Source organism: Lemur catta, chromosome 11, assembly GCF_020740605.2.
Source record: "Lemur catta isolate mLemCat1 chromosome 11, mLemCat1.pri, whole genome shotgun sequence".
Taxonomy (NCBI): domain Eukaryota; kingdom Metazoa; phylum Chordata; class Mammalia; order Primates; family Lemuridae; genus Lemur; species Lemur catta.
In genome coordinates this window covers 93,844,383-93,872,161 of record NC_059138.1, presented here as the reverse complement: position 1 = coordinate 93,872,161, position 27,779 = coordinate 93,844,383, and the positions used below count along the sequence as shown (strand labels likewise).

Below are 27,779 nucleotides of genomic sequence, written 5' to 3'. Positions count from 1 at the left end.
AGTGTGGTTTCTCTCTCTGTAGGATAAACAAGGAGTTTATAATTTATCGCCAGCCCTTACCTGTGTTATTTCCTGACGTGAAAGATTCTCATGACGAGGACACATCAGTAATTATGTGCTGAAGATCCACTTCTGCAAGTCACAGTGACTTTTTCTTTTTAGCTTCCCTTGAATTTAGAAAGATAAATAATACTCCAAGACTTTTCTTACAGGTTAAGACTTGAGAACCGGTGCTCTGGGCTGCTCTTAAGGAACTCGTTCTGGCCACCTTAAGGACAGAGCTACCAGCGCCCTCACAGCTGCCGGGTAGAGGCCGCCGTCCCGTCACTTGGGGCATCAACTGGGGCACAAGTAAAGGGAAGATCTTTGAAGAGACAATGCCCTGAGCCAGACAGCAACTGGACAGAAGGCAGAAGGCAGGCATGTAGAGTGTTGGGGCTATGTCATTTTGCTGTGGCCCCTCCGTCACGGCCTTGTTGGCACACAGCCAAGGGACTGGGGCAGGAGAAGGGATGCCTGTCCTCTGCAGAACAGAGGAAATCGCCCTCGATATTCAGTCCTGGGATTCTACCTCTCTGGGCCACTGCACCCCCTTTGCAGCAGACAGACTTACTTCTGTGCAGGGAGTTTCAGGTCTCAGGCCTTGTATGACAGCACAGGACTCTCACAGCGTCAGGCATTGGGCTCCACGCTCCTGTTGCAAGCTCACCTGCCCCCACGTTGGGGGAGGGAGGCTAGGAGGGGCCCCAGCCCTGGTCCGTCCCTCAGGGTGTTGATGGAGCATGTGTGTTATCTGCTGGCAGTTCCTGAAGGGCTTGTGGCCTCAGCCTTGCTCCCACAGCGAGCTCCTGCCCAGGGGGCTGCAGGGAGGGAGTTAGAACAGGCATCTGCGATGCCATGTGCTGGCCTGTAGGCTCAGAGCAAGGCTGTTCTCTAAGTAACAGAGTTAACAGTCAGGTGTAGTTATGTTTCTGTTTGAAGAATACCCTTTAAATAGCATAAATTCCTGGGGCACAGAGCCTGTCTTGGTAATCGGAGCCAGAGGCGACTCTCACTGAGCAACTTGCATGTCAGCGTGTGGTGTGTTTGGTCGTCCTGGCCATTCCCAGTGGGCTCCCCACGCCTCCCAGCGATGTTGCTGCTTCCTTAAGGCTTTGTTTGGGCTCCATGCAAGAGAAGGTAAAAACAAAACAATAGCGAACAAAAAACCTACTGATTTGCAGAATGGGATCATCAGCATCCAATGACTGATATTTCCTTCACGAGGTCTTTCTTATGAGGAGTGACAAGGCTAAGGGTCAGCTATAAATTATAAACTCTTTGTCCTCAGTAAAGTGGGGATGTTCTTATTAAGTCTCCTGTTTAATACTTCACAGAAGGTGCTGTTGGTTTTGATACTGATATTATACCAATCATAAATAGGGGAGGTCTCATACTGTGAAATCTTGATGGATGAAAACATGAAAATATTTATTCATGGTTCAAAATATATATTGAATTACTATATGAGGCACTGGGAAAAGCAAGCAGAGGAAATAAACAGCATTTACAGAATGACTGGTTTGTGTAAGAAGCAGGTAGTTGAATATTGCTTGAACCTAGACTGAGAAGGAGGGTGGTTGTAGGCCTGGACCCCTGGGTGGTCAGATCCCAGAGAGACTGCAGTGCCACTGGGGACGCGAGGCTCTGTTCTAGAGCCAGGCAAGTCATGAGAAAACTGGTGCATTGAGAGCATTAATTTTCTTCAAACATAGGGGAAATAGTTTTATATTAAAAGTAGCATGCAAGTCCTGTGCAGTGGCTCACGCCTGTAATCCCAGCACTTTGGGAGGCCGAGGCAGGAGAGGATCACTTGAGGCCAGGTGTTTGAGACCAGCTTGGGCAACCTAGTAAGACCCCATCTCTACAAAAACATAGAAAAATTAGCTGGGTGTAGTGGCGTGTGCCTGTAGTCCCAGCTACCTGGGAGGCTGAGGCAGAAGGATGGCTTGAGCCCAGGAGTTTGAGGTTGCAGTGAGCTATGATAATGCCACTACACTCTAGCCTAGGGGACAGAGCAGGACCCTGTCTCAAAAAGCTGAAGTAGCATACAAAACATGAACTTTTTAAGACAAACACTAACAGGGGACTTTAAGGGTCATTGGGCTGTGTCCAGGTTTCCCAAGGGTTCTTTTTGAATCATCCACCAAGTGAGAATCACATGAAAAACACCCAGCTTGCTTACAACCTGGACACAGAAGGATTTAGATTCTGAAGTTAGGTGACTGCCAAGATACAGGTCAAAGGATGGAGAGGCCAGAGTTAAGAAAGCACAAGTTACTGTGGTCAGCAAAGGGAAACCTTTAGGGCTGAACCCAACCAAAATACACCGCGTGTGTGAGATCACCTGCTCACACTTGTCCAGTAGCCCATCTTGTGGCATCCCTTCTGGGCAGGATGACTCGGGTTCTCCTGGGTTCCCAGCCTCCATACATCTCCTCTCCCCAGGTCAGGGGACTCTAACTAGCATTGCCCTTTAAACAGTTTTACAGTTTGAATGCCTTTAGAGAAGGTGCACCCTGTCCAGTTAGCCACAACCCCCAGCTCCCTAAATCCACACCTTCAGACCCTTTCCAGGCTGCGGCAGCTCCCTGGCCCCAGAGGCAGCTGGGTTTGGCGAGGGTCTGGCTGACACTCAGGTCCGACACCATCTTCCCAACCGTGGCTCTGGCGCTGGCTGTGGGTCCCGCTTCTGTGACTGGGCTTCTGCCTTCTACCTGTGAGGCCATTTAGCTGCTGCCCTGTCTCCTCGTGCCTCAGCCCACAAGCCCCAGGCCCAGGCCTCTTGCTGGAGCCCCCAGCCCTGTACCTGGAGCCCTGCCTCTGACCAGCAGGCTCCCCTGGCTCTGGGCTCCTTTGGGTCACCTGACTCTCCACTGACCTTTATTTGTTCTGCCCTTTGTGTGGGACCTTGACAGTATGAACTGCCTGTGGAGGGCCCTGCCCACATCTTGCTGGGCCTCGCTGATGCCATGTCAAGCGGCCAGACTGCACTTTCTCCCAGGACTTGCTCTGACTCTGTTACGCTAGAGTTTGCCTCACTAGAGCTTAGGGCCACATGCTGGCCTTGGCCCCGTACAAGAAATGAGGCCATGTTGAACCAGTTTAAGATTTGACAGTTCATGCAAATTGTTTGCTTTAACATTGTGTCAGGAAGTAACTACCTTAATTTGTAAACTTGAAACTGAGTGACCCACTTACTCGGACAATACATATGGTATATGTTTTGAGTACTTAGCATCTAGTAAGTAGACCCCCTCCACTTGGGGTCGTTGGACCAGCAGCTTTGGCATCACTTGGGAACGTGTCAGAAATGCAGATTCCCAGACCTGCTAGATAAGAAACCCGGAGGCAGGGCCCGGCGATCTGGTTTCAACGAGCCCTAGCAGTTCGGGCTTGTTACACTGGAGGTGCCCTGCTGTGGTGCACGTCACTGGCTGTGCTACATGTCAGGGGTACCTGGATGAGCACGTGGTCAGAGAAAGAGCTCAGGGTCTCACTGATGTGACGGCATGAACAGGGGCTGTAGGAAAGAGGGGTGCAGGTGGCTGAAGAACGATCCTCAGCAGCCTTCTCATCACAAACCGGAGCATTTGTCAGAGCATTTCCACACTGAGGCGGTTCTCATGATCTGGCAGGACAGCCACCTGTGATTTAGGTAGAAGTCCCCTCAGTTAGAGGAGGGCACTTTATTAACTGGCCCCAGCTTGATGGAAATAGGCCTTGGCCTCTCTGACTTTCACGCCCCAAACGTGTGCTCCCCAAAGAGCCTGCAGCCGCCATCTGGCGTCTCAGTGGCCCCTCTTCATGGGGACGGGCGTCATTGCCACAGACCGCTCATTTCTTGGTCTGCTGCTCTGCTAGGGTTTAAAAAGAACATGTGTGAAAGAAGACCAGTTCTTCTCTTATTGAAGCCACTGACTCCTGCAAAAATTGTTTGAAGTCCATACGCAATTGGAAAATAATATTTTGAAAGAAAGAAGTATAAATATTCTACACTTTTTAAATTTAAAAATGAAGACTATAACAAATACAAACAAATAAATTTTACCTCTATATTATGAGCACTTAAAAAACATCTGGGGGACAGAGGGTTAAAGAAGTTGGAAGCAAAAGGCCGTGGAGGAGGAATGGGAGAGCAGGCTGGGAAGCCCACCGGTGTGGCAGTCAGTCCCCGTGCCACTGTCTTCGGTTCTTCCAGTGGACCTGGGATGAACCCGAGTATAGATCGGTGATGAGAGAGGGAGAGACTGAGGCTGACATGCCCTTGAGGTCACTGAAAATAGTGTTCATGTGGGATCATCTCTGAGGCTGGGGGATCCCTAGCCCTCGTCACCTTCCTTAGCACACCTACCTTCATTTGGCATTCTGACAGCCTCTAATGTCTTAGTTTCATTCTTTGTAAGACTGGGAAAACTTTATTTTGCTATGCCTGAGGGATGTTGTTTTAAAAGCATCTAATATCCTGATATTTGCTGAGAGCCGGGTGGCGTTCAGCCACATATAGACAGGCGAATCCTCTGCCCTAAGCTAGGCTAATTCTACATAAAATACAAAAATAGAAAAGGTAGGAACAAGTTAATCCTTGATTTGGCAAGCACATGCCAGGCACTGTGCGCCAGCCACCCTGGGAGGTGGGCACAGTCATTCTGCCCTCGCTGGTGAGGAAACCGGGCACAGGGAGTGTGGTCACCCGCCCAGGGCGGCAGAGCAGTGAGCCGTGGCACCAGGATCCCATCCCACCGCCTGCCCTGATTCACACGCTGCTGTGGGAGAAGACGCCCGGCCCTTAACCAAAGGGCCAGTGTGTGCAGAGCTGCAGATCAGGGTGGGGCTGCTCCCTCAGAGGGTGGGTGGGAGGCGAGGAGGGGAGGCCAGTCCAGGAGGTGGTGCCTCTTAGTGACCTACTGAGATCCTGTGGAGGATGTACACGTAGCCAGCTAGAGAATCATTAATCCTTTGTGCACAGGAGATGGAGGCAGGCTGGGATCTAATGAATGTGTAAAGGGAGCCCACAGGGAGTAGGCAGCAGCTCAGCACTGCTCTGTCCATTGTCAGGTGCTGCCACTGCACCAGGGGGGGCCTCTCTCTCTCTCTGGGTGAATTTCTCCAGTAGCATCAAAGGAGCCTGCAACAGCGGCTGGCCAGCTGGAGTTTGGCGTTTGAAAATATCAGCCAGTAGCAGCTTCAAGGGTGCGGTGCAGAGTGCAGAAATGCTGCCCCCTCGCCTCGCCGCGCAAGGACACGTTCCAGGAAAGTGCAGTGGAAAAGCAGTAAATCAAGTCGTACTTTAAATGAGCCTGGGAAGGGTCACACGAAGTGTCAGACGCTGCAGGAAACACTACGATGAGCTCATGCTTTTGGACCCGTGTCCCCAGTGTTCCAACCTGTGCGTATCTGGGTCCTGCAGGGTGGCCAGGTCAGGTCTGCGTTAGAAAGCTGCGTCCACCTGGCACTGGCGGCAGGGACAGCCTGTGGGAGAGCAGCACCACGGTCGCAGCCCGAGCCCCGGCCCCACGCCGCCTGGCGCAGTGAAGCCCCCGTCCTGGGGGCAGGTGCCACCCAGGGAGGGACGGTGTCCGACGTGCTCCTCCAGGGTGGGAGGGCGATGGGTTCTGTGCTCCTCAAGTACTGTAAGCATGTATGGTTGACTGGGTTTATCATCATGATCCTATGGTGTCGTGGGGTGAGGGATTTTTGCCTCCTTCTCTCCCCTCCTCCAAATTGAGTAGTAAGTTTGAGCATGTGGGTTGTTGATAAACTATTACTTTCACCCTGCGCTGGGCTAATTCTGCATGGAATCCCAAACAGAAAAGATAGGAACAAATGCATCATTGATTTAGCAAACACATACCGGGCACTGTGCTCCAGCCACCCGGGGGTGGATTTGAGACGGGACCGTGGCTGCGGCACACGGCACACTCCCTGGAACAGCTGCGTCCCGTGTCGGGGCCGCGCGGGAAGGTCCGCGTCGCAGACTCTGCAGCGCGCCGAGTGACCAGTGCTGGCTTCCGCTGTGGCGGCCGGTTCCTTCTCTGTCATGGGGAGAAGCAATGGAGCCGCAGGGCCCGCTGCCACCGTTCCCAACACGCATCTCTCTAATTAGACAGATGACTGCACTAAAAGAACAGAAGAGAGCATTGGTAGCCTTTGTGTACTTTTTTGTGTTCTTTGACTTTGATTTTTATCTGCCAATTGGCTGGACACAGACTGGGCAAGGATGAGCGAGGGAGGGCAGGAGGGCATCAGACGGACGGGGTGGGAACCCAAGGACCCCCCCCCCCTCCACAGATGTCACACTGGCTAGAGGGGGTAACGAGAAGGGCTCCACGTGGCCCTGGGCCTGTCGCAGGCAGACAGTAAATGGGAATCAATCGTATGGTGTCATTTTGGCATTTTTAAGAAGTCTGATTTCTGTGCTGAGGCTTTTCAGTGGAATATTGTGTCTTCGAGTGTGTGGTGATATTGCTCCGTTTTGTTTCATTAGCCTCTTTGAGATAAAGATTTCTAACCAGGAGCTGGAAGAAGCAGCTCCTGGCCAGTGCGCCAGCTGTGGTGCGTGGCCTTACCAGTGGCGTAGGGCCTCTGCTTCCCGGGGCGTCCCCATGTCCCCTGGTTGGCACATGCTGCTCCATAGTCATTTCCTGGACATCGTCATGGAGATAGCTTCGAACATTGTATCAGTCAGAACATTATTGATACTCTTTTCTTGCAGCAGTGGAATGAGAAATAGGACATTTCAGGTAGTCTTTGAGGGTTGAGTTTGCCTGTGGGTTTATGGGTCAGTGTTAGGGCTCCGGCAGCAACTCATGCTCAGGGTCAGAGAGGAGTGAATGAGTGGCCGAAGCAGGGCCAGCACCTAGGGCTTTGCTTGGTTTGAGTTCGGAGACAAGGTTTTATTTAGTTTAGAGCATTCTAGATGACCCGGTAATGCGCTACACCCAGGAGGCAATGTGTTATCATTTGTTGAATTAAATACGTACTTTTGTGCCATTTTCCTTCCATTTCATTAACCAAAAAAATGAATATCCGCTGTACCAAGTGCCTATTGGGAAAAGTGATTTTCTTTTTCTTTCTTCTTTTTTTCAGCTTTATTGGGGGTGTAATGGACAAATAGAAATTGTATATATTTAAGGTGTACAACTTGATGTTGATATACATATATATTTGTGAAATGGTCACCACGATCAAAGTAGTTAACATCCCCGTCACCTCACAGATACCGTGTGTGGTGGGAACTCCGATGATCCACCCTCTCAGCACGTGTCAGGTACACAGCAGGTGTTGCCACTGTAGTCTCCACGCTGTGCGTTAGTCCCCAGAACTTGCTCATCCTGCGAAAGGGAAACCTTGTGCTTTGACCACCTCCCCATCCCCCAACCTGGAAACCACCGTTCTACTCTCTGCTTACATGAGTTCAACTATTTTAGATTCCACATATGAGTGAGATCATGCAGAGTTTGTCTTTCTGTCTGGCTTGTTTCACTTAGCATAACATCCTCCAGGTTCATCCATATTGTTGCATGTGGTAGGATTTCCTTCTTTTTTGTTGTTTTTTGTTTTTTTGAGTCAAGGTCTCACTCTGTTGCCCAGGTTAGAGTGCAGTGGCATCATCATAGCTCACTGCAGTCAGGAACTCCTGGGCTCAAGTGAGCTTCCTGCCTGAGCCTCCCAAAGTGCTGGGATTACAGGCATGAGCCACTGCACCCAGCCAGGGTCCCCTTCTTTTATAAGGTTGAGTAGTACTCCATTGTCTGTGCATACCATGGTTTCTTTATCCATTCACCTATTAATGCACATTTAGGTTACTTCCATGCCCCGGCTATTGTGAATAATACTGCAGTAAATATGGGAATGCAGGTATCTTTTAAGGATTCTGATTTCATTTTCTTTGGACATAATATACCCAGAAGTAGGATTACTGGATCATATGGTAATTCTATTTTTAATTTTTTGAAGAACCTCCATACTGTTTTCCATAATGGCTGTACCGATTGATAGTCCTACTAACAGTGTGCAAGGTTTTTATTTTCTCCACATCCTCACCGACGCTTGTTATTGTCTTTTTTATTTTATTATTTTTTTTAAATTCAGGATATTATGAGGGTACAAACATTTTGGTTATATGAAATGTGTTTGCCTCGCCCAAGCCAGGGCTACAAGCGTGCCCCCATACACTGTGCCCTGTTTCCATTAGCTGTGGGCTTACCCCCGCACCCTCTCCACCCCCACCCCCCACCCCCCAACCTGACCAGCACCCAGTGAATACTACTACCATGTGAGCACCTTAGTGTTGATCAGTTGGTACCAATTTGATGGCAAGTACATGTGGTGCATGTTTTTCCACCCTTGTGATACCTCATTTCAAAGAATGGGCTCCATTTCTATCCAGGATAATACAAGAGGTGCTAGATCACCATTGTTTTTTGTGGCTGAGTAGAACTCCATGGTATACATATACCACATTTTATTAATCCACTCATGTATTGATGGGCACTTGGGTTGTTTCCACATCTTTGCAGTTGTGAATTGTGCTGCTAATAACATTCTAGTGCATATGTCTTTTTTATAGAATGTCTTTTTTTCCTTTGGATAGATGCCTAGTACTGGGATTGCTGTATAAAATGATATTTCTATTTTTAGCTCTTTGAGGTATCTCCAAATTATTTTCTGCAGGGGTTGTGCTAATTTGCAGTCCCACCAGCAGTGTAAGAGTGTTCCAATCTCTCCACATCCACATCAGCATTTGTTATTTTGGGACTTTTTGATAAAGGCCATTCTCACTGGAGTTAGCTGATATCTCATTGTAGTTTTGATTAGATGACAATATGAGGATGGTTTTATATCTGGGATCTCCGTCCTATTCCAAAGGTTTATATCTCTGTTCTTGTGTCAGTACCATGTTGTTTTGGTTACTATAGCTTTGTAGTAAAGTTTCAAGTCTGGCAGACTGATGCCTCCCAATTTGTTCTTTTTGCTTTAGATTGCTTTGGCTATATGAGGTCTTCTCTGGTTCTATATGAAGCGTAGAATTATTTTTTCTAAATCTGTAAAGAATGATGGTGGGATTTTGATAGGGGTTGCATTAATTCTGTAGATCACTTGAGGTAGAATGGACATTTTAACAATATTGATTCTACCAATCCATGAACATGGTAGGAATTTCCATCTGTTTACATCTTTTACAATTTCTTTTCTCGATGTTTCATACTTCTCCTTATAAATATCTCTCCTCTCCTACGTTAAATATATTCCTAAATATTTAATTTTCTTTGATGCTATTGTGAAAGATGTTGTGTCTTTGATTTGATTTTTGGCTTGACTGTTGTTGCATATATGAATGCCACTGATTTTTGTGCATTAATTTTGTATCCTGAGACTTTATTGAATTCGTTTATCAATTCCAGGAGTCTCTTAGTTGAATCCTTGGGATTTTCTAGATATAATAGCAAATTATCAACAAAGAGAGTTTGACCTATTCTTCCCTCCTTCAGGTACCCTTAATTCCCTGCTCCTCTGATTACTCTGGCAAAGACTTCCAGCACTATGTGGAATAGAAGTGGAGATAGTGGGCAACCTTGTCTGATTGCAGTTCTAAGTGGGAATGCTTTCAATTTTTCCCCATTCAATATGATATTGGCTGTGGGTTTATCATATATGGCCTTAATAATTTTAAGGAATGTCCCATCTATGCCTATTTTATTAAGGGTTTTTATCATAAAAGTGTGCTGGATTTTATGAAATGCTTTTTCTGTGTCTATTGAGAGAATCATATGGTCTTTGTTCTTGCTTTTATTTATGTGGTGAATTACATTTATAGATTTGTGTTTGTTGAACCAGCCTTGTGTCTCTGGGAGAAAGCCTACTTGGTTCTAATGAATTATTTTTTTGATGTGCTGTTGGATTCGGTTTGCTAAGGTTTTGTTGAAGATTTTTGCATCTATATTCATGAGGGAAATTGGTCTGTAGTTTTCTTTTTTTGTTATAACCTTTCCTGGCTTTGGTATCAAGGTGATATTGGGTTCGTAGAATGAGTTAGGGAGGATACCACCCTTCTCAATGTTTTGGAATAATTTCTGTGGTATAGGTATGAGTTCTTTATAGGTTTGGTAAAATTCAGGTGAGAAACCATCTGGTCCGGGACTTTTTTTTTTTTTGGAAGATTTTTTATTGGTGCTCCACTTTCTGTGCTTGATATTGGTCTGTTCAAGAATTCTATTTCCTCCTGATTGAGCTTAGGCAGGTTGTGTATTTCCAAGAATTTGTCATTTCCTCCACATTTTTTAGTTTTTGGTCATATAGATTTTAATAGTATTCAAAGATGATGTTTTGTATTTCCATGATGTCTGTAGTGGCCTCTCCTTCTTTATTTTTGACTGAGGTTGTTAAAGTCCTTTCCTTGCTAGTTCCTGTCAATCTAGCAAGAGGGCTATCCATTTTGTTTATCTTTTTGAAAAACCAGCTTTTGGTTTTATTGGTCTTCTGTATAGTTCTTTTATTCTCAATTTCATTTAATTCTGCTCTGATCTTAGTTATTTCCTTTCTTCTGCTAGGTTTAGAACTAATTTGCTCTTCCTTTTTCAGTTCCTTGAGATGGTTTATTGGTTTGTTGATTTGTGAGCTTTCTATCTTTTGGATGTGAATATTTAATGCTATTAGTTTTCCTCTCAGGAATGCTTTTGCTGTATCCCACAGATTTTGATAACTTGTGTTCCTGTTATCATTTAGTTTAAGAGTCCTTTGACTTCCCTCTGTATTTCCTCCTTGACCTAATAGTCATTCAGCAATAGATTGTTTAATTTCCATGACATTGTGGTGAGCACTTCTGTTGGAATTGATCTCTAGTTTTATACCACTATGGTTTGAGAAGATACATGGTACAATTTCTATTTTTTAAATTTGTTGAGGTCTGATTTGTGGCCTAGGATGTGGCCGATTTTGGAGAAAGTTCCATGAGCCGATGAGAAGAATGTATATTTGGCTTCATTTGGGTGAAATGTTCTGTAGATGTCTATTTGACCCATTTGTTCTAGAGCTCTGTTTAAGTCCATTATTTCTTTGCTTATTTTTTGTTTGGAGGATCTGTCCAATTCAGACAGTGGGGTATTCAAATCCCCTGATACTATGGCATTACTGTTTATCATGCTATTTTGATCAAACAGGGTTTGCTTTATATATCTGGGTGCTCCTGTGTGGGGTGCATAAATATTAAGAATTGTTATATCTTCTTGTTGGAATTTCCTTTCACCATTATATAGTGACTTTCTTTACTTTTGCTTTCTTTGCTTTTCTTTACTTTTACTGTTTTACAATTTATGCTGTCTGAAAGCAAAATCGCTACCCCCGCTCTCTTTTGGTTTCCATTTGCCTGAAAGTTTGTTTTCCAACCCTTGATCTTGAGTCTGAAAGCGTCTTTGTGGGTTATATGTGCTTCCTGGAGACAGCAGATACTTGGCTTATAATTTTTTATCCACTCAGCCTGTCTGTGTTTCTTCAAAGGACAATTCAAGCCATTCACATTTATTGAGAGGATTCATATTTGGGGTAGACTTCTGTTCATATTGTTAAGTATATTTATATTATTTTATTTTACCTCTCAAGCCATTGTGGAATCCGAGTTTTGGACTTTAACTCTTGAATGATTTTAATTTGGGGTGTCTATTGCGCTGTTCAGTGTATAACGCAGGTCTGAGTATGTCCTGCAGAGCAGGTCCAGTCTTTGCAAATTCCATTAGTGATTGCTTGTCTGGGACAGTCTTTATTTCGCCCTCGTAGATGAACCTTAGTTTTCCTGGGTAAAGAATTCTAGGTTGGCAATTATTCTGTTTTAGAAGATTGAGGATGGGTCCCCAGTCCATTCTGGCTTGTAGGGTTTCAGTTGAGAAGTCTACAGTTAGTCTGATAGGTTTTCCTTTGTAGGTTGTCTGTTGTTTTTGTCTTACTGCTTGAAGGATTGCCTCTTTCGTGTTTACTTTGACCCTTCTGATAAGTATGTGATGTGGTGATTGCCTCTTCATGTTGAGTCTCCCAGGAGTTCTGTGTGCTTCTTGTATCTGGATATCTAGGTTTCTGGCCTGACCAGGCATATTTTCCTCCAGTCTTCCAAGAAATAGATTTTCCAGCCCTTGTGTATTTTCTTCTTCCTCTCTCGGATGTCTGTAATTCTTATATTTGGTTTCTTTACATAATCCCACATTTCTTGTATGTTCTGTTCTTGTCTCTTGCTTCTGTGTTCTTTTTCTTCATCTGATTTGTTTAGCACATAGGCACTATCTTCAAGCCCTGAGATTCTTTCCTCTGTGTGATCCAACCTATTCTTAAGGCTTTCCACGGTGTTTTGGAGTTCCTTGAATACCTCTTTCATTTCCAGTATTTCTGTTTGCTTCTTTTATAATACTTCAATTTCTTTAGAGAATTTTTCATTCATTTCCTGTATTGTTCTTGTGGCTTCTTTGTGTTGGGTTTCTATTTTCCCTTTAATTCCATTGAGTTTCCTTATAATCCATATTCGGAATTCTTCCTCCTTCAATTTAATCATTTCATTTAAATTAGTATCTGATTTTGGGGGTCTTATGATTTCTTTTGGGGGTGACTTTTCTCTCTGCTCTTTCATATTCCCTATGTTCTTTCTCTGGTCTTTTCTTATCAGGGTACTTGAATGAGAACTGGGAGTGCTAGGACTAGTTTGTGCTTTTAACTTCAAGCTCCCAAGGGGCATTCCTTATGTGTCACCCTCCTACAATCTTGTGCCTGTCTGGCAAGAGGTCTTGCTCTTTCTGACTTGCCCAGAGACAGTCTATTAGTCAGTGGTTTCCAGGGTAGAGCTCTCTTTTCAGTGTTCTGGACCTGCTGACCACCAGAGGCGAGATGCCTGGCTCCTAACTCCCTTGAGCAGTGGCTCAGACCAGTCCCTCTCCCACCCAGTATAGTCCTAGCACAGAGCATCGGGGAGTTTAAGATGTTTCCCGCTATTGTCCCCTCTCCACAGAGCCCGCAGTCTCCTGCTGTGATTTTTGCACCGACTTCAGGCATGTCCCTGTCTGAGTAGGTGTGGAGGTCATTGGGGAGGCAGGCCATCCTCCTGTGGATCAGATCCCACTGTACTCGCTGGCCGGGCAAGCACAGCCATCCCATGCTCTATTCTCTATTGTTTATCTTGCACACTCCAGACTTTACGATCGCATCTCCCATTCACCTTTTTTTTTTCCTGGATTGTGTGTCCCACACTGCTTCTCTGCAGTTTCACAACACTGTTCTTGCAGCGGAGCAATCTACTTGTGCATAGCAGACCAAGTTCTTCACCTCTTTTTCTGGGAGCAGCGAGCCAGGAGGTCACGTCTACTCTGCCATTTTTCACCCCCTTGTTTGTCTCTTTTATAATTGCCATTCTAACAGCCGTGAGGTGATATCATGGTGTTGAGTTGTATTTTCCTGATAGTGATGTTGAACTCTTTTTCATACACCTCTTGGCCAGTTGTATGTCATATTTTGAGAAATATCTGTTCAGGTCTTTAGCCCATTTTTGAATTTGGTCATTTACTCTTGAGTTGTTTGAGTTCCTTATCTACTTTGGATATTAACCGCTTATCACATACATGGTTTGCAGATATTTTCTCCCATTCTGTAGGTTGCCTTTCCTCTCTATTGATTGTTCTCATTGCTGCACAGAAGCTTTTCAGTCTGATGCAGCCCCAGTAGTTCACTCGTGCTTTCATTCCCCAAGCTTTTGGTGTCATTCTCAAAAAGTCATTGCCCAGACCAATGTCATGAAGCTCTTTCCCTATGTTTTCTTCTCATAGGTTTATGGTTTCAGGTCTTAAATTTAAGTCTTTTAATTTATTTCTAGATGATTTTTGTATATGGAGTGAGATAGGGTCCAATTTCATTTTTCTGCATGTGGATATCCAGTTTTTGCAGCACCATTTATTGAAGAGCTGCTTTCCTCATTGTGTTCTTGGCATCCTAGGTAAAGATCAGTTGACTGTAAATGCGTAGATTTATTTTTGGGCACTCTGTTTTGTTCCATTGGTCTGTGTGCCTGGTTTTATTCAGGTGCCATACTGCTTTGATCAATGTAGCTTTGTAAAATATTTTTAAATGAGGATGTGTGATACCTCTCCAACTTTGTTTTTAACATTGCTTTGAGTATTCCAATTTTTTTTATTGTTCTGTATTAATTTTAGGATTGTTTCTTTTCTGTTTCTGTAAAGAATGTCATTGGGATTTTGATAGGGATTATATTGACTCTGTAGGTCTATTCGTGTGGTATGTACATTTAAACAATACTAATTCTTCCAGTCCTTGAACACAAGATGTCTTTAGATGTCTTTCCATTATCTGTGTCTTCTTTGATTTTTTTCATCAATGTATTATAATATTCAGTGTACCAGTCTTTCACCAGTTTGGTTAAGTTTATTACTAAGTATTCCTTTTGTTGCTATTGTAAATGGGATAATTTTCTTAATTTTCTTTTTAGATAGGTCATTGTTTGTGTATAGAAATGCCACTGATTGTTCATATTGATTTTATATCCAGCAACTTTACTGAAAGTATTTATTACTTCTAAGTTTTTTGTTGTCATTGAGTCTTCAGGGGTTTCTATGTGTATGATCATGTCAGCTGCAAACAGAGATTATTTTACTTCTTCTTTTCTGATTCACATGCCTTTTATTTATTTTTCTTGTCTAATTCCTCTGGCTAGGACTTACTTTCAGTACTATATTGAATACAAGTGGCGAGACTGGACATCTTTGCCTTGTATGGATCTTAAAGGAAAAGCTTTCAGTATTTTTTTTTTATTGATTATAATGTTATTTGTGAGCTTTTCATGTGTGGTTTTTATTGTGTTGAGGTAAGTTCCTTCTCTACCTATTTTGTTGAGAGTTTTATCATGTATGTATTTTGAATTTTGTCAAGTGCTTTTTCTGCATCAGTTGAGATGATTATATGATTTTTATGATTCATTCTGTTAATGAGTTGTATCACATTGATTTATTTACTTCTTTTGGGCCATTGGGGGCATAGATTCCACTTGGCCATGGTGTAAAATCCTTTTAATGTGCTGTTGAATTTTGTTTGCTAGTATTTTATTGAGAATTTTTGCATCCATGTCATCAGGGATATTGGCCTGTACTATTCTTTTCTTTTGGGATCTTTGTCTGACTTTGGTGTCAAAGCAACGCTAGCCTCATAAAATTAGTTTGGAAGTATTCCTTCTTTTTCTGTATTTTGGAAGAGTTTAAGAAGCATTGAATTACTGCTTCTTAGAATCAAGGAGCAAGGAATTAATTATTCCTTGACTATTTGGTAGAATTTTTCATGAATCCATTTGGTCCTGAGCTTTCGTTTGTGGTGAGGTTTAGTTACCAATTCACTCTTCTTATTTGTTATTTGTCTGTTCAGTATTTCAGTTTTTCCTTGATTCAGTTTTGGTAAGTTATATGTGTCTAGGAATTTATTCATTTTTTTATAGATTATCCAATTTGTGTATTATTGTTATTATTGTTTATTATACTGCTTAGTGATCCTTTTTATTTCTGAGATATCTATCATAATGTCTCCTCTTTCATTTTTTATTTTATTTGTCTTCTTTCTTTTTTCTTAGTCTAGGCAAGAGATTGCTGATTTTATTTATCTATTCTCTATTTCAGCTATTTTTCTTACAATAATCTTTATTATTTCCTTCCTTATACTAATTTTGGGCTCAGTTAATCTAGCTCCTTGAAGTATAAAGTTAGGTTGTTTGAGATATTTCTTCTTTTTTAATGTAGGAACTTATTGCTACAAAGTTCCCTCAGAGTATTAGTTTTGCTGCATCCCATCAGTTTTGGTAAGTTGTATTTTCATTTTCATTTGTCTCAAGATATTATTTAAATTCCTTTTTGGTTTCCTTTTTGACTCAGTGTTTATTCAAGAATGTATTGTTTAGTTTCCATGTACAGTAGTCCTGCTTTATCTAAGGGGGATATGTTTTAAGACCCCTAGTGGATGCCTTAAGCCACAGGCAGTACCAAACTCTATATAAACTATGTTTTTTCCCCTATGCATACATAGCTATGATAAAATTTAATTTATAAATTAAGCATAGTAAAAGATGAACATCGATGACTAATAACAAAATAGAATAATTATAACAATATATTATAATAAAAGTTATCTCATACTGTGGCTGTAACTTTTGAAGTTTGAGGTGCAACAGCAAAACTAATATGAATTTCTTTTTCTTTCACAATTTTATGGGTAGAAGTTTCAATTTTCTGTAGATGTTAGTAATCTGAGCATGCAATTTCTCTTGTTTCTTATTAAGTCAAGAACTTTTTACCTTTGCACTTAAAGGATGCACTTTGTGGCTTCTTTTTGGCATATCTGAATCACCAACATCACTACTCTTGCACTGTGGGGTGATTATCAAGTAAAATAAAGGTGACTTGAACATAAGGAGTGCAATGCCATGACAGTCAGTACGATAACTGTGATGGCTACTAAGTGACTAATGGGCGTGTAGAGTATACAGCATAAAGGGATGATTCATGTCCCAGGCAGGATGAGGCGGGACAGCACGAGATTTCATCATGCTGCTTAAATTTATGAATCAGTCATTTCTGAAAATTTCCATTTAATATTTTCTAACCGTGGGTACCTGATACTATGAAAGGCAAATTCTGTATTTGTAATTGTTTTCATTTTGTTACTGTTATTGATTGCTAGTGTCATTCCATTGTGTTTGGAAAAGATACTTGGAATGATTTTAATCTTATTAAAATTTTTAAGACTTTTTAAACAACTAATATGTCATATATCCTGAAGAACATTCCATCGCTTTTGAGAAGAATGTGTATTTTTCTGATGTTGGGTGCGAAGTTCTGGATATATTACATATCTGTTAAGTTCATTTGATCTATAGCATTGCTCAGTTCTTCTGTTTCCCTATTGATTTTCTGTCTAGATGATATGTTCATTATACGGAATAGAGTATGGAAGCTCCCACCTGTTATTGTATTGCTGTCTATTTCTCCCTTCAGATTTATCAATGTCTGCTTTATATACTTAGGTGGTTTTGTCTTGGGTGTATATGTATTTATAACTGTTGGATCTTCCTGTTGAATTAACCCTTTTATCATATTATAATGACCTTTTTTGTCTCTTGTGACAGTTTTTTACTTAGAGTCTATTTTTTCTGACATAAATATAGCTACTCCTGCTCTCTTTTCTTTAACATTTGGATGGAATATCCTTCTTCATCCCTTTATTTTCAGCTTATATATGTCCGTAAATCTTGAACTCCTGACCTGACCTAGAGCGATCCTCCCGCCTCGGCCTCCCAGAGTGCTAGGATTACAGGCGTGAGCCACCACGCCTGGCCATTATGTCCTTAAATCTAAAGTGAGTCTTTTGTAGACAGCATATAGTTGATTATTGTTTTCTTATTTATGCATTAACTGTGTGTCTCTTTATTGGAAAGTTTAGTCCATTTAAATTTCAAGTAATTATAGATAGTTAAGGACTTGTGCTTGCCATTTTGTTAACTGTTTTCTGTCTTTATTATAGTTCTCGTGTTCGGTCATTTCTTCTCTTATCTTCCTTTGTGGTTTGATGATTTTAGGGGTGTGCTTTGATTCTTTTTTCTTTGTCTTTTTGGTATCTACTGTACATTTTTTGCATGGGGGGTTATCATGGAGTTCATATAGGATATTTTAGAGTTATAGCAGTCTATTTGAAGCTGATAACTTAACTTCAATCACATGCAGATACTCTACACATTTCTTTCCCCACGTACACTTTATGTAACTGATGTCAGATTTCACTTTTCTATATTGTATTTACATTAGCAAAGTCCTGTAGCTATATTTATTCTGACTACTTTTGTTTTATGACTTATATATTAGTGTTTAAAGTGATTTGTGTGCACCATTACAGTATTACAATATTCTCTGTTTAGCTTTAGCAATGAGATTTATGCTTTCATATGCTTTCATTATGTTTTTTTAATGTCTTTTCATTTCAACCTGACTTACTTTAACATTTCTTGTAAAGCAGGTCTAGTGTGAAAGACTTCCTAGTTTTTGCCTGGGAAAGACTTTTATCTCTCCATCTTTAAACTATAGTTTTTCTGGATAAAGTATTATGGGTTGGCATTTTTTGTCCAGTACTTTGACTATATCATCCCATTTTCTCCCAGCCTGCAAGTGTTTCTGCTGATAAATCCATGCATGGTCTTATGAAGGTTCCCTTGTATGTGACAAGTTGCCTTTCTCTTCCGACTTTCTAAATTCTCTCTTAGTCTGTTCCTTCTGACAAACTCTAATGTTTGAGAGAAACTATCATGTGTCTTGATGTAGCCCTCTTTGGGTTTAATATATTTGAGGCTCCATATTTGTTTCTTTCTGTTGATTTGGGAAGATTTTTGCCATTATTTGTTTAAATAGGCTTTCTGCCCCTTTGTTTGATGGTGTTCCATAAGTTTTCACTCTTTTTCATTCTTGTTTTCTAACTGGTTAATTGCAAATGGATTGGTCTTTGAGTTCACTCATGCTGCTTCAAGCTCTCTATTTGAAATTTTTAGTTCAGTCATTATATCCTTCAGCTCCAGGATTTCTATTTGGTTCTTTCTTATTGCTTATATTTCTTTATTAAATTTCTCATTTTCTTTATGCATTGTTTTCATGATTTTGTTTAGTTTTTTAATCTGTGTTCCCTTGAAGCTCATTTAGCTTTTTTAAAGATCACTATTTTGGATGCTTTTTAAAGAAATTTATGACTCTCCACTTCTTTGGGGTTGGTTACTAGAGTTTTATTAGTTTCTTTTGGTGGTGTCATGTTTGTCTTATTCTTTGTGATCCATATAGCCTTGTGTTGGTATCTGTGCATTTGAAGGGGCAAACATCTCTTCCAGTCATTACAGTCTACTCCTGACAGGTCTCTAGACTGATGTTATTGCCTCTGGGATCTCAGTCGAGTGGAGTGAAAGCCAAGTAACATGGCTGCTTAAGGATCCACAGTTGGGACTGAGCTTGGGGGATCTACCACCAGGATCATGGAGAGATATGTCTCCTACCAGGTCCCTGGACAGGCAATACTGACTCCAGGCCACAGTAGAGGAGACTGGAGCCAGGTCACATGGCTACTTCAGTATCCACAGTTGGGCTCAGGTCAGCAGGCGTGTTACTGGGGGCACAGGTGGGTGTAACTCCTCTCAGGAAATGGCAGATGGGACTGTTGGCAGGAAGAGAGCTATGCCATGCTGAGCTGGGTCCACAGGACTATGGGGCTGCTTTCAGTCCACAGCTGGGACCAAAGTCTATGAGCCTGCCACCAGGATATGGGCCTGACTTCTCAAGGCATCCCTCCTCATTCGAGCTCCTGGGTTTGACCACCTTCTATTTGGATCCTAAAGCTCCTACAAAGGCACTTTTGTTCATGGATCACTGACAAATCATTTTTTTCTGTGGGGATGGTTGAGCTGGAGACTTCTATTCTACCATCTTGTTGATGTCACTCGCATTTGTGTGTTTACACATGCCTGTAAGTTCCCGATCTTTAGATATACATTTGGTGACACCTAGAAACCATAATTATGTTCTGTAATAATTTCCATGCAAGTTGCTTATTAAGAAATAGATGATGGGGAAAAAAACCTGTGCTTAACTTCTTGGGAAATTTGTAGGAAAAAGAAAGGTCAGCTTTAAATATAAAAACTTTCTGCCATGAAAATATAGCAGATGGAAATGAAATTTTCTGTTCTTTGGGATAATCTGAATTGTCACTCCCCTCCCATAGCAACAATAATTATGTGTGATGGGGGATGTTATGAAAATTTTTGACATTTGAAAAATATAATTATCTTGTATTTTTTTGTCTTGGAAAATGAGGCTTTTTTTTTTTTTTTCTAAAAGAAAGCTGTTGACTTCTTCAACTGAAAACTTAGTATTTAACATAAATTTCAGTGAATAACTGAAAATTTAGTGTCTTACACCCATAAGAAATATCATTTGTGCTAACAAACCTTAGATGATTGAACATTCTCATGGATTTAACTAGAAATACAACTATTTCCCAAGCTATTATGATTTTGATCAGCTGTTATGATTTTGCTCTTTCAGTAGTATTGTTTATTAGTGTGGAGAATGTTAACATATTGCTATACAATCATGCATAAGGAATTAATGAGCTGCTGTTGTCTTTCTTCATAAGCACATCTAATGTGCTCATTCTTCCATTTGTTCAGCGAGGCAGAAGGGAGAGCGCAGACCTTCCTAATAATGGTGATTTGTTTTCTTTTTTCCAGCCATGCAATGATGGACCTACTTGTTGATCTTTGCCTTCAGAATCACCTGAATCCATCTCACCATGCCCTTGAGATCCGATCTTCGGAAACCCAACAGCCTTTGAGTTTTAAGCCAAATACCTTGGTTGGGACACTGAATGTGCACACTGTGTTTCTGAAAGAAAAAGTTCCTGAAGAGAAGGTTAAGCCCGGCCCACCTAAGATGCCTGAGGTCCGTAGGTGCCTGTGTCTGTGCGTGTGGGAGATACTGAGTAGCGGACAGGGGTGCTCTTCTTCACTGTTAATAAGTACCACGCACAGAGAGCTGGGGCTGAGGTTGCTACTGCTATGCTAGGCAAAGCTAGGCACTAACTGAGTTTATTTTAGGAGACAATTTAATGATATTTATTGTTGTAACATTGTTCCTTTATATAATATATTAGAGAATGGGAATTGCTCTAGAGCAGAGCTACCCATTAAAACTTTCTTCAGAGGTGGACATTGTCTATAATTCTGTACTTTCCAATATGATAGTCTCTGGCCACATGTAGCTTTTTTGGCTATTTATTGTAACTTAAATATTTAAATTAATTTTGGTTTTTCTTTTCTTTTCTTTTTTTTTGGGGGGGGGGCAGAGTCTTACTCTGTTCCCCTGAGTAGAGTGCTGTGATGTCATCATAGCTCACAGCAACCTCAAACTCCTGGGCTCAAACGATCCTCCTGCCTCAGCCTCCCGAGGAGCTGGGACTACAGGTGCACACCACGATGCCTGGCTAATTTTTCTATTTTTTTAGTAGAGAGAGGGTCTCACTCTTGCTCAGGCTGCTCTCCAACTCCTTAGCTCAAGCAATCCTCCTGCCTCGGCCTTCCAGAGAACCAGGATTACAGGCGTGAGCCACTACACCAGGCTGGTTTTTCTTTTCTTCTCTCTCTTTTTTTTTTTTTTTTTGAGATGGGGTCTCCTTGTGTTGTCCTGGCTGGACTTGAACTCCTGTGCTCCGGTGATCCCCCTGCCTCAGCCTCCCGGCTCAGCCAGAACTATAGTCTCATGCCACCAAACCCAGCTCTTTTTTAATCTTTATTTTTAATTGACACATGTGGCTTTTGAACACATAAAATGTGGCTAGTGTGATTGAGAAATGGAGATTTTGGTTTTATTCAATTTTAATTAATTTAAATTTAAATAGCTGCAAGTAGCTAGTGGCTACCCTACTGGACAGTGCAGTTACAGAGTTCTTCCTACCCGAGGAGGCAGTGAGGATCTATAGAGGATTTGGACATCGAGAGAGAGAGAGAGAGAGAGAGAGAGAGAGAGAGAGAGAGAGAGAGAGAGAGAGGAGGAGGAATTTTCCTTTTGAAAAATTGATATCAGAAATATTTACTCATTGCATTTGGAGAATATCTTACAGACATGGCTTTATTGCAGGCTTTTGATTATTGACTAAAATTAATTCCAGTAGTTTTTTGTACTTTTTAGTAAGGCGTTGGTTGGATCTTTCAGCTCCAATTAAAAGCAGTGCCGCTACTTCATTCCTTTGGATTCCTAAAGATCCAATAAATTTTTCTGTTTAAAAATGGTAATCTGACCAACTGTCCATCTCCTGTGAATTGCTAGGTTTAGCTGGTTAATAAATTCTATTTGTTGCCCGTCTATGCAATGTCCAGAGGAGATTTTCCCTTATTCTTCAAGTGTAATCAATGTTCAAGGACAAGGAACCCTGTGTACACCCTGTGGCTTCTCTTGACTTCCGGGTGCCCAGTGGCAGGTGAGCCCAGGTGTATTCATGATTCCACCTGGAGAGGCAGGTAAAGGAGCCGTAGCTTCCCTCTTTCCTCCTATAATGCATCATTATCACGGCCACCAAGCCCTGGCACTCAGGCTGGGAGGGAGCACGCGGCCTTTCTCGGCTGTGCTTTTGTTCAGTCTGGGTTTGCTGTGACCAACGAGCAGCGTCTTGCACAATTCAGGTGATCAATAAAGGCTGGATAAAAGTCGGCTGTTGAAACTTCACATGGTAAAGTTTTGATGGGCTGCTTTATCTGTAGTCATTTAGAATCACCATTAGTCACACTGATTGTTTTTCTTTCTCATTATTATATGTCTGGTATTTTTTAAAAAAATAAAATATATTTCTAGCATAAAATATGTTTTGTATAGTGTGTATATATAAATACGTGTAAGTTTGTGTACACACTGCAGGTGCTTATATATAAATGTGTATATATAGTACATACACAAGTATATATAGACACATATGTATATAGATATTCATAGATTTATGTGGCTATTTTAACAGCTTAAACAAACATTTGATATCATGTTTTTTGAGGCTTTTTCTTTAAATCAAATTATTCATACTACTTCCAAGCTATTTTCCTTTAGAAAATGTATGTAAGTGCCTTGTGTTCATGTCTGGCCAGAATCCTTGGAAGATGGTATGTGTACTGGATTTTAAATTTAGAGCCCTCACTGATGCTCATTTCCCTACGTTGTTAGCAGCTTGTTCATTAGTACGGGGGTCTAAGATAAATTTATCGTTCCAGACATTTATTTTCACTATTCATTATGCCATTTTCCCTCCTGACTCACTAAATTTGTTTCAGAAAGATTCAGGCTACACAAAATCCTGCCACACTTAGTTCTAGAATTAACACAGAAGTTGAAGCCATTGTGGGAAGATATGCTTATAGAATTTTCTTTATCTGCATTGTTCTAGAAATCTGTGCGTTTGGTAGTGAATTACCTGCGGACACAAAAAGCTGTTGTGCGCGTGAGCCCTGATGTGCCTCTCCAGAACATTCTCCCGGTCATTTGCGCCAAGTGTGAGGTCAGCCCAGAGCACGTGGTTCTCCTGCGGGACAACGTTGCCGGGGAGGAGCTGGAGCTGTCCAAGTCCCTGAGCGAGCTCGGGATCAAGGAGCTCTACGCCTGGGACAACAGGAGAGGTGAGGCCTGCTGTGTCTTACACACTCTTCCCTGCACACACGCGTGTGCACACACACGCAGCACGCACGGGTGACCTGGTAGTTGTCCTTGCAGCCCTGGTTAGCACTGGGGAGAGATGGGTACATGAATTTCCAGGTAACTCCAATTTTGTCCGAACCAGTGTTGACATAAGCAAAAAAGAAATTCATTTTCTTTCCTCTCAATTGTCATTCTGCCTCTTTGTCCAGGTCCTGAATATGTCCTTCCCTCTTTGTCTCCCTGTACACTGTCATGAGATAAGTGAAAGGAGGAAGGGGATGAATTAAGGAGAGATTAGAATTGATGCTCTAAAATAACTACTGAAAAACCATGTGTAATATTCCATTGACTTTCCTTTTTTGTTGCCATTAGCTGCTCTAGGTTTTAGACATTGCTTATAACCAAACCCAGTGGCAAGGGGCATTTAGCTGCCCCCTACAACCGAACAACTGCACTCCATGAAATCGAGCCCTGAAGACAACTTTAGCACCACCTTGGGCTTCCTGACCATTGCTGCTAGGGACAGCTTGCCCATGCTGTGAATCTGGGGCTTGGCTTGAGGTCACAGTTAGAGTCACTGGTGAGAGTGGTGGCCCCAGAGGCCGTGTTGCTACAGAGACTGACATGTTGTGTCAGCAGATTCTTCTGACTGATACAAAGGGCTGACTGTATATTTAAATGATTGTCCGGCAAAAGAAAATTTTATGTTCCTTGAACTTACAATTATTAAAACGGACTTCATAAGCATTTCTATTCTAATGAGCCCCAGTTGATATCTTGTCTCTGTTTTATTTATTCCACAAATATTAAATAGGTTGGGCTTTTAAAATGTATACATACTCAAGTTTTTCGTGTTTTTCTATAGCTTTTTTTCTAACTTCTTCCAATAAAAAATGTATTCTTTTGTCCCAAATTTATCATGAATCCATGACCACAGTGGAATCACTGTGCAGTCTGCCCCTCTCCCCTCGTCAGCCCATTTCCTCCTGGCAGTCTGGGCCCTAGATCTGATTTGACATTCAAGAGAGGGTTTAGCTCCATTGACTTTCAGATACGTGGACTATTTGTCCCTTCAAAAAAAAGGTACACTGACATTTGAGAATAAAGCATCTTGTGTTTTATCCAGTATCCTTGTGAGACACAGACAAAAATATTCTGAGCATCACCGCAGACAGCAGGCTGGGTTGCTGTGGGTGTGTCTGCCTGGGTGTATCGGCCCTATTTACATTTGGTTTATGGTACTTTTTGGAAACAGCTTTCATTTGGTAAGATAAGAAAAAGAAAGAAAGAAAAAGAAAAAAAACTGTCCCACATTTAGGTATCTAAAAGAAAAAAGCTTACACAAACAAGTGTTTCTGTTATATGCCAACCCTTGGATACATCTTCAAAGGTAGATTGAACCTGCTACCTGGGAGAAGTCACGTAAAACCTGGTCTCTGTTAAGGAAAGGCCCCAGGCAAGCCCGTGGTTGTCTGGAACACAGGAGTGGAGTGTTCAGTGGGGTCCTGGGCCAGTGCACCTCTTCTGACCCACAGCAGGACGGAGCCCCCAGACACACTGCTGTGGCCAGCTTGGCCTTTCAGATTTGCAGCACTTCTGCCCTTGGTGGAAACTAGCTGCTCCCAAGCCCCACAGTCCCCCTCTCCACTGCCTTGGGCATCCTGGCCCTCACCTCCCCACCCCCAGACCCTACGCGTCTTCCTGCTATGGGGGTCTGCTCCAGCCCCATGGCCAGCACCCCTTTCATCTGGACCACGCCTGTGCAGTGCCAGGCATGACATGTTTGCTCACATCCCCGCCAGATGCCTTCATCCCATCCTACTCTCCGTCAGACGTGGGAGAAGCAAGGAGGCTCGTCCAGAGTGCATCCCTGAGGATGCTTCCTCTCCGCAGCTGACCTGGGCAGGCCTGCTGGGTGCTGCAGAAGGAGCCCCTTCGTTTGCTTTCTTGGTTTATACTCGGAAGGAAAAGGCAGCCCCTCCTGAGCCCTGAAGCTGCTGGAGAGCAGGGGACGGCTGGCAGGGGAGAGGCATCGCTAGGCAGGGGCCCACCTTCCTCTGGGATCCCTGGCTGCTGCGGTAGCCTGACAAACCCAAGGCTTTGCTGCCACCTACGTCCAGGGTGGCACTTAGCAGGCTGTGCAACTGAGGCCCTGCGAGGGCAAGCCGAGATGCAGGCCTGCTCTGCAGGAGGCCTTCTGGCATGCCAGCATCCCATCTGAGGCTTGTGAGGGGCCTAGGCCTGGGTCAGGGGCTCTGCAGATCTCCACGCGTGTCCTCATGCTCTCATTGCCTGCCTTTTCCAGTTCTTCTGACCAAAACTCAGTCCGAGCCTTCCCTGAGCTGTCAAGGTACCGTGTGTCCAGGGCTTCTCGCTCCCCTGGGGGGCTGCCCTTCGCATGGCTCTGGGCTGGGAGCTGCGTGGAGCTGGCGTCCGTGTGCCAGACCTGAGGGAATGCTAGTGTGGCTTGGAGCCCGGGGGGCTTGCCGGGATGACAGAGGCTATGGTTTGGTCTCCTGGTTCCTGCTTGGTTGGTTCAGAGAATGCTGCTTGTGTGAGAATTTGCTGTGTGATTTTAATTGGTAAAAAATGAGGGAGACTGTTATAGAAAACAAATTCTGTTGCCCAGAATTTCACAACAGGCTGAAAGTGGTACATGCAGAAAAGATACCATTTCCTTGCTACCTCTGTTTGCCTGTATTTACTTACCTGTACTTACTTACCTGTACTTACCTGTCTGAGGTCATCCTGCATGCTGCAGAATTTTGGGCAGTATGGATTTTGAAATTTAACTTTTTGTGTCATAGATAAGTATGCAAATGTCTGACATCTATTTCTTAGAAGTTTTCTCTCTCTCAATATCTCTATATGTGTATATTTATAGACATGTAAGACACATATACATATATACTTATACATACACACGTGCATTACATACATACATATACACACACAGAAATAAATATATACTTAAAAGGTTCATTAAAATCCCTATGAGTCTATGTACTTTAGACTCACTGGGATTGGTTTTAGACTTCAGAAAGTTTTGTCCATGTTTGTTAAATATTTAACAATAGATTTTATTTCCAGAAAAAAATATTTAGTGAAAGAAACCTCAGCATTGGTCTGGACAGTCTGCGGGTGGGGTTTCTGGGAGTGCCGTGACCTGGGCCACCCTCAGTTGTCCTTGTCTGCTGTTGATCTGCCCCGTCCCACAGTGCGGACAAGCAGTGAAAAGATAAGCATTCTCTTTTGAGAAACAGCGTGGAACGGTAGTCATTTTGAGCAGAAAACACACATAAATGAAGGCTTTGTCAGTTCTGGATGATTTTATTTGGGGTGTGGCTGAGAATGGCGGAGAAGGTGAACTAGAGTCATTCTGTTATGCCCCTGTGCTCTTGCAGTCTCGTGATGGGACTGGAACTTAAAAACCTGCCTATCGTGAGAATGTCTCCGTCGTGCATTTGCAAGCACTGACCTGGTCCTCTTCTTCCGTTTCCTTGCTTGGTGACCTTGTTCTGGTCGCTGAATTGCTCTTGTTTTCAGTTTCCTCTTCTGGGCAAATGAGTTTGAACTAGTGGACCTGTAAGGGTCCCCCATCCTTCTGCACCCTGCGCACCCCCTCGGTTCACCTTTATCCTGCTTCGAAACAGTGCTCCCTTACTAATGGAGTATGAACCCCCAAGTTTTATTGATGTTTGACTTCTTGCAAATCAGAGTAAATTCAAACAACATAAATGTCATGCTCAGCCCCCACCATACACCCGGAACTGCAGATTCTAGATCTCAGCTGCCCGTGTCCTGCAGGCCTGGCTGTGTGGCAGTTGCTTATTGCTGCTCTGACTGCATAGCCAGGTGTCCTGGGGAGGTTTTGGCTGATGCCAACATTGTCACCTTATTAATACTTTGTTCTCAAACCAATTCTTCTGCCAAACCTCAGGGGCCTCTATCAGTCAGTGGCAAAGGCTTATGTCTAAAAATAGGCCTTCTGTTTAGTCCCCAGCTCAGAGCTGTGTGTTGTGGGCCCCTGCCGTCTGCAGACACCTGCAGGCTGTAGCTGCGTGGGAAATGTCTCTCCTGCTGTTGGGGGTCCGTTCTGGTGCCAGGGCTTCATTGCTGGGGCCAGCCTCAGTCCTGTAGAGGTGGCGACCGGAATAAGAGTCTCAGTTTATCCTTTTTGTGGTCAATGTAATATAGCTTGTGTACCAATAAATATGCTCTGTCTCTTGTTATAGCCATGTCACATGCCACTCAATTCTAAAAACATTATAGGTTGTAAGTGTACATATGACTGTGTACTATAGTTTAAAATTTTATTCTGTGGTATGGCATATTTTTCTCTTTATAGCTCCATACCTAATAGAGGGTTTTGATCCGACTAACTTTGAAATGCATGTGCACATGTGTCTGTAGCTGCATCATTTTGAGGTGTGTCCTCTGGTTTGGATGTCGTGTGAGGTGGGGCTCTCTGACCTCCTTGGCTGGAGCCTCTTGCATGTAATTGGGAGCCGG

The 27,779-nt window shown here is 42.8% G+C and overlaps 1 protein-coding gene across 13 annotated transcripts in view; it reads left to right on the top strand.

The window, feature by feature from the left end:
• The window catches only part of COBL (cordon-bleu WH2 repeat protein), a 283,679-nt gene that overhangs the window by 89,829 nt on the left and 166,071 nt on the right, over positions 1-27,779 (top strand). For 9 of the 13 annotated variants that reach the window (XM_045564737.1, XM_045564743.1, XM_045564747.1 and 6 more), the window contains 3 exons: positions 20,324-20,534; positions 23,020-23,248; positions 25,573-25,617. In XM_045564737.1, the coding sequence (XP_045420693.1) occupies positions 20,324-20,534; positions 23,020-23,248; positions 25,573-25,617 (485 nt within the window). The remainder of the gene's footprint in view (positions 1-20,323; positions 20,535-23,019; positions 23,249-25,572; positions 25,618-27,779) is intronic. The other 4 variants (XM_045564748.1, XM_045564745.1, XM_045564739.1 and 1 more) reach the window with 1 other exon arrangement.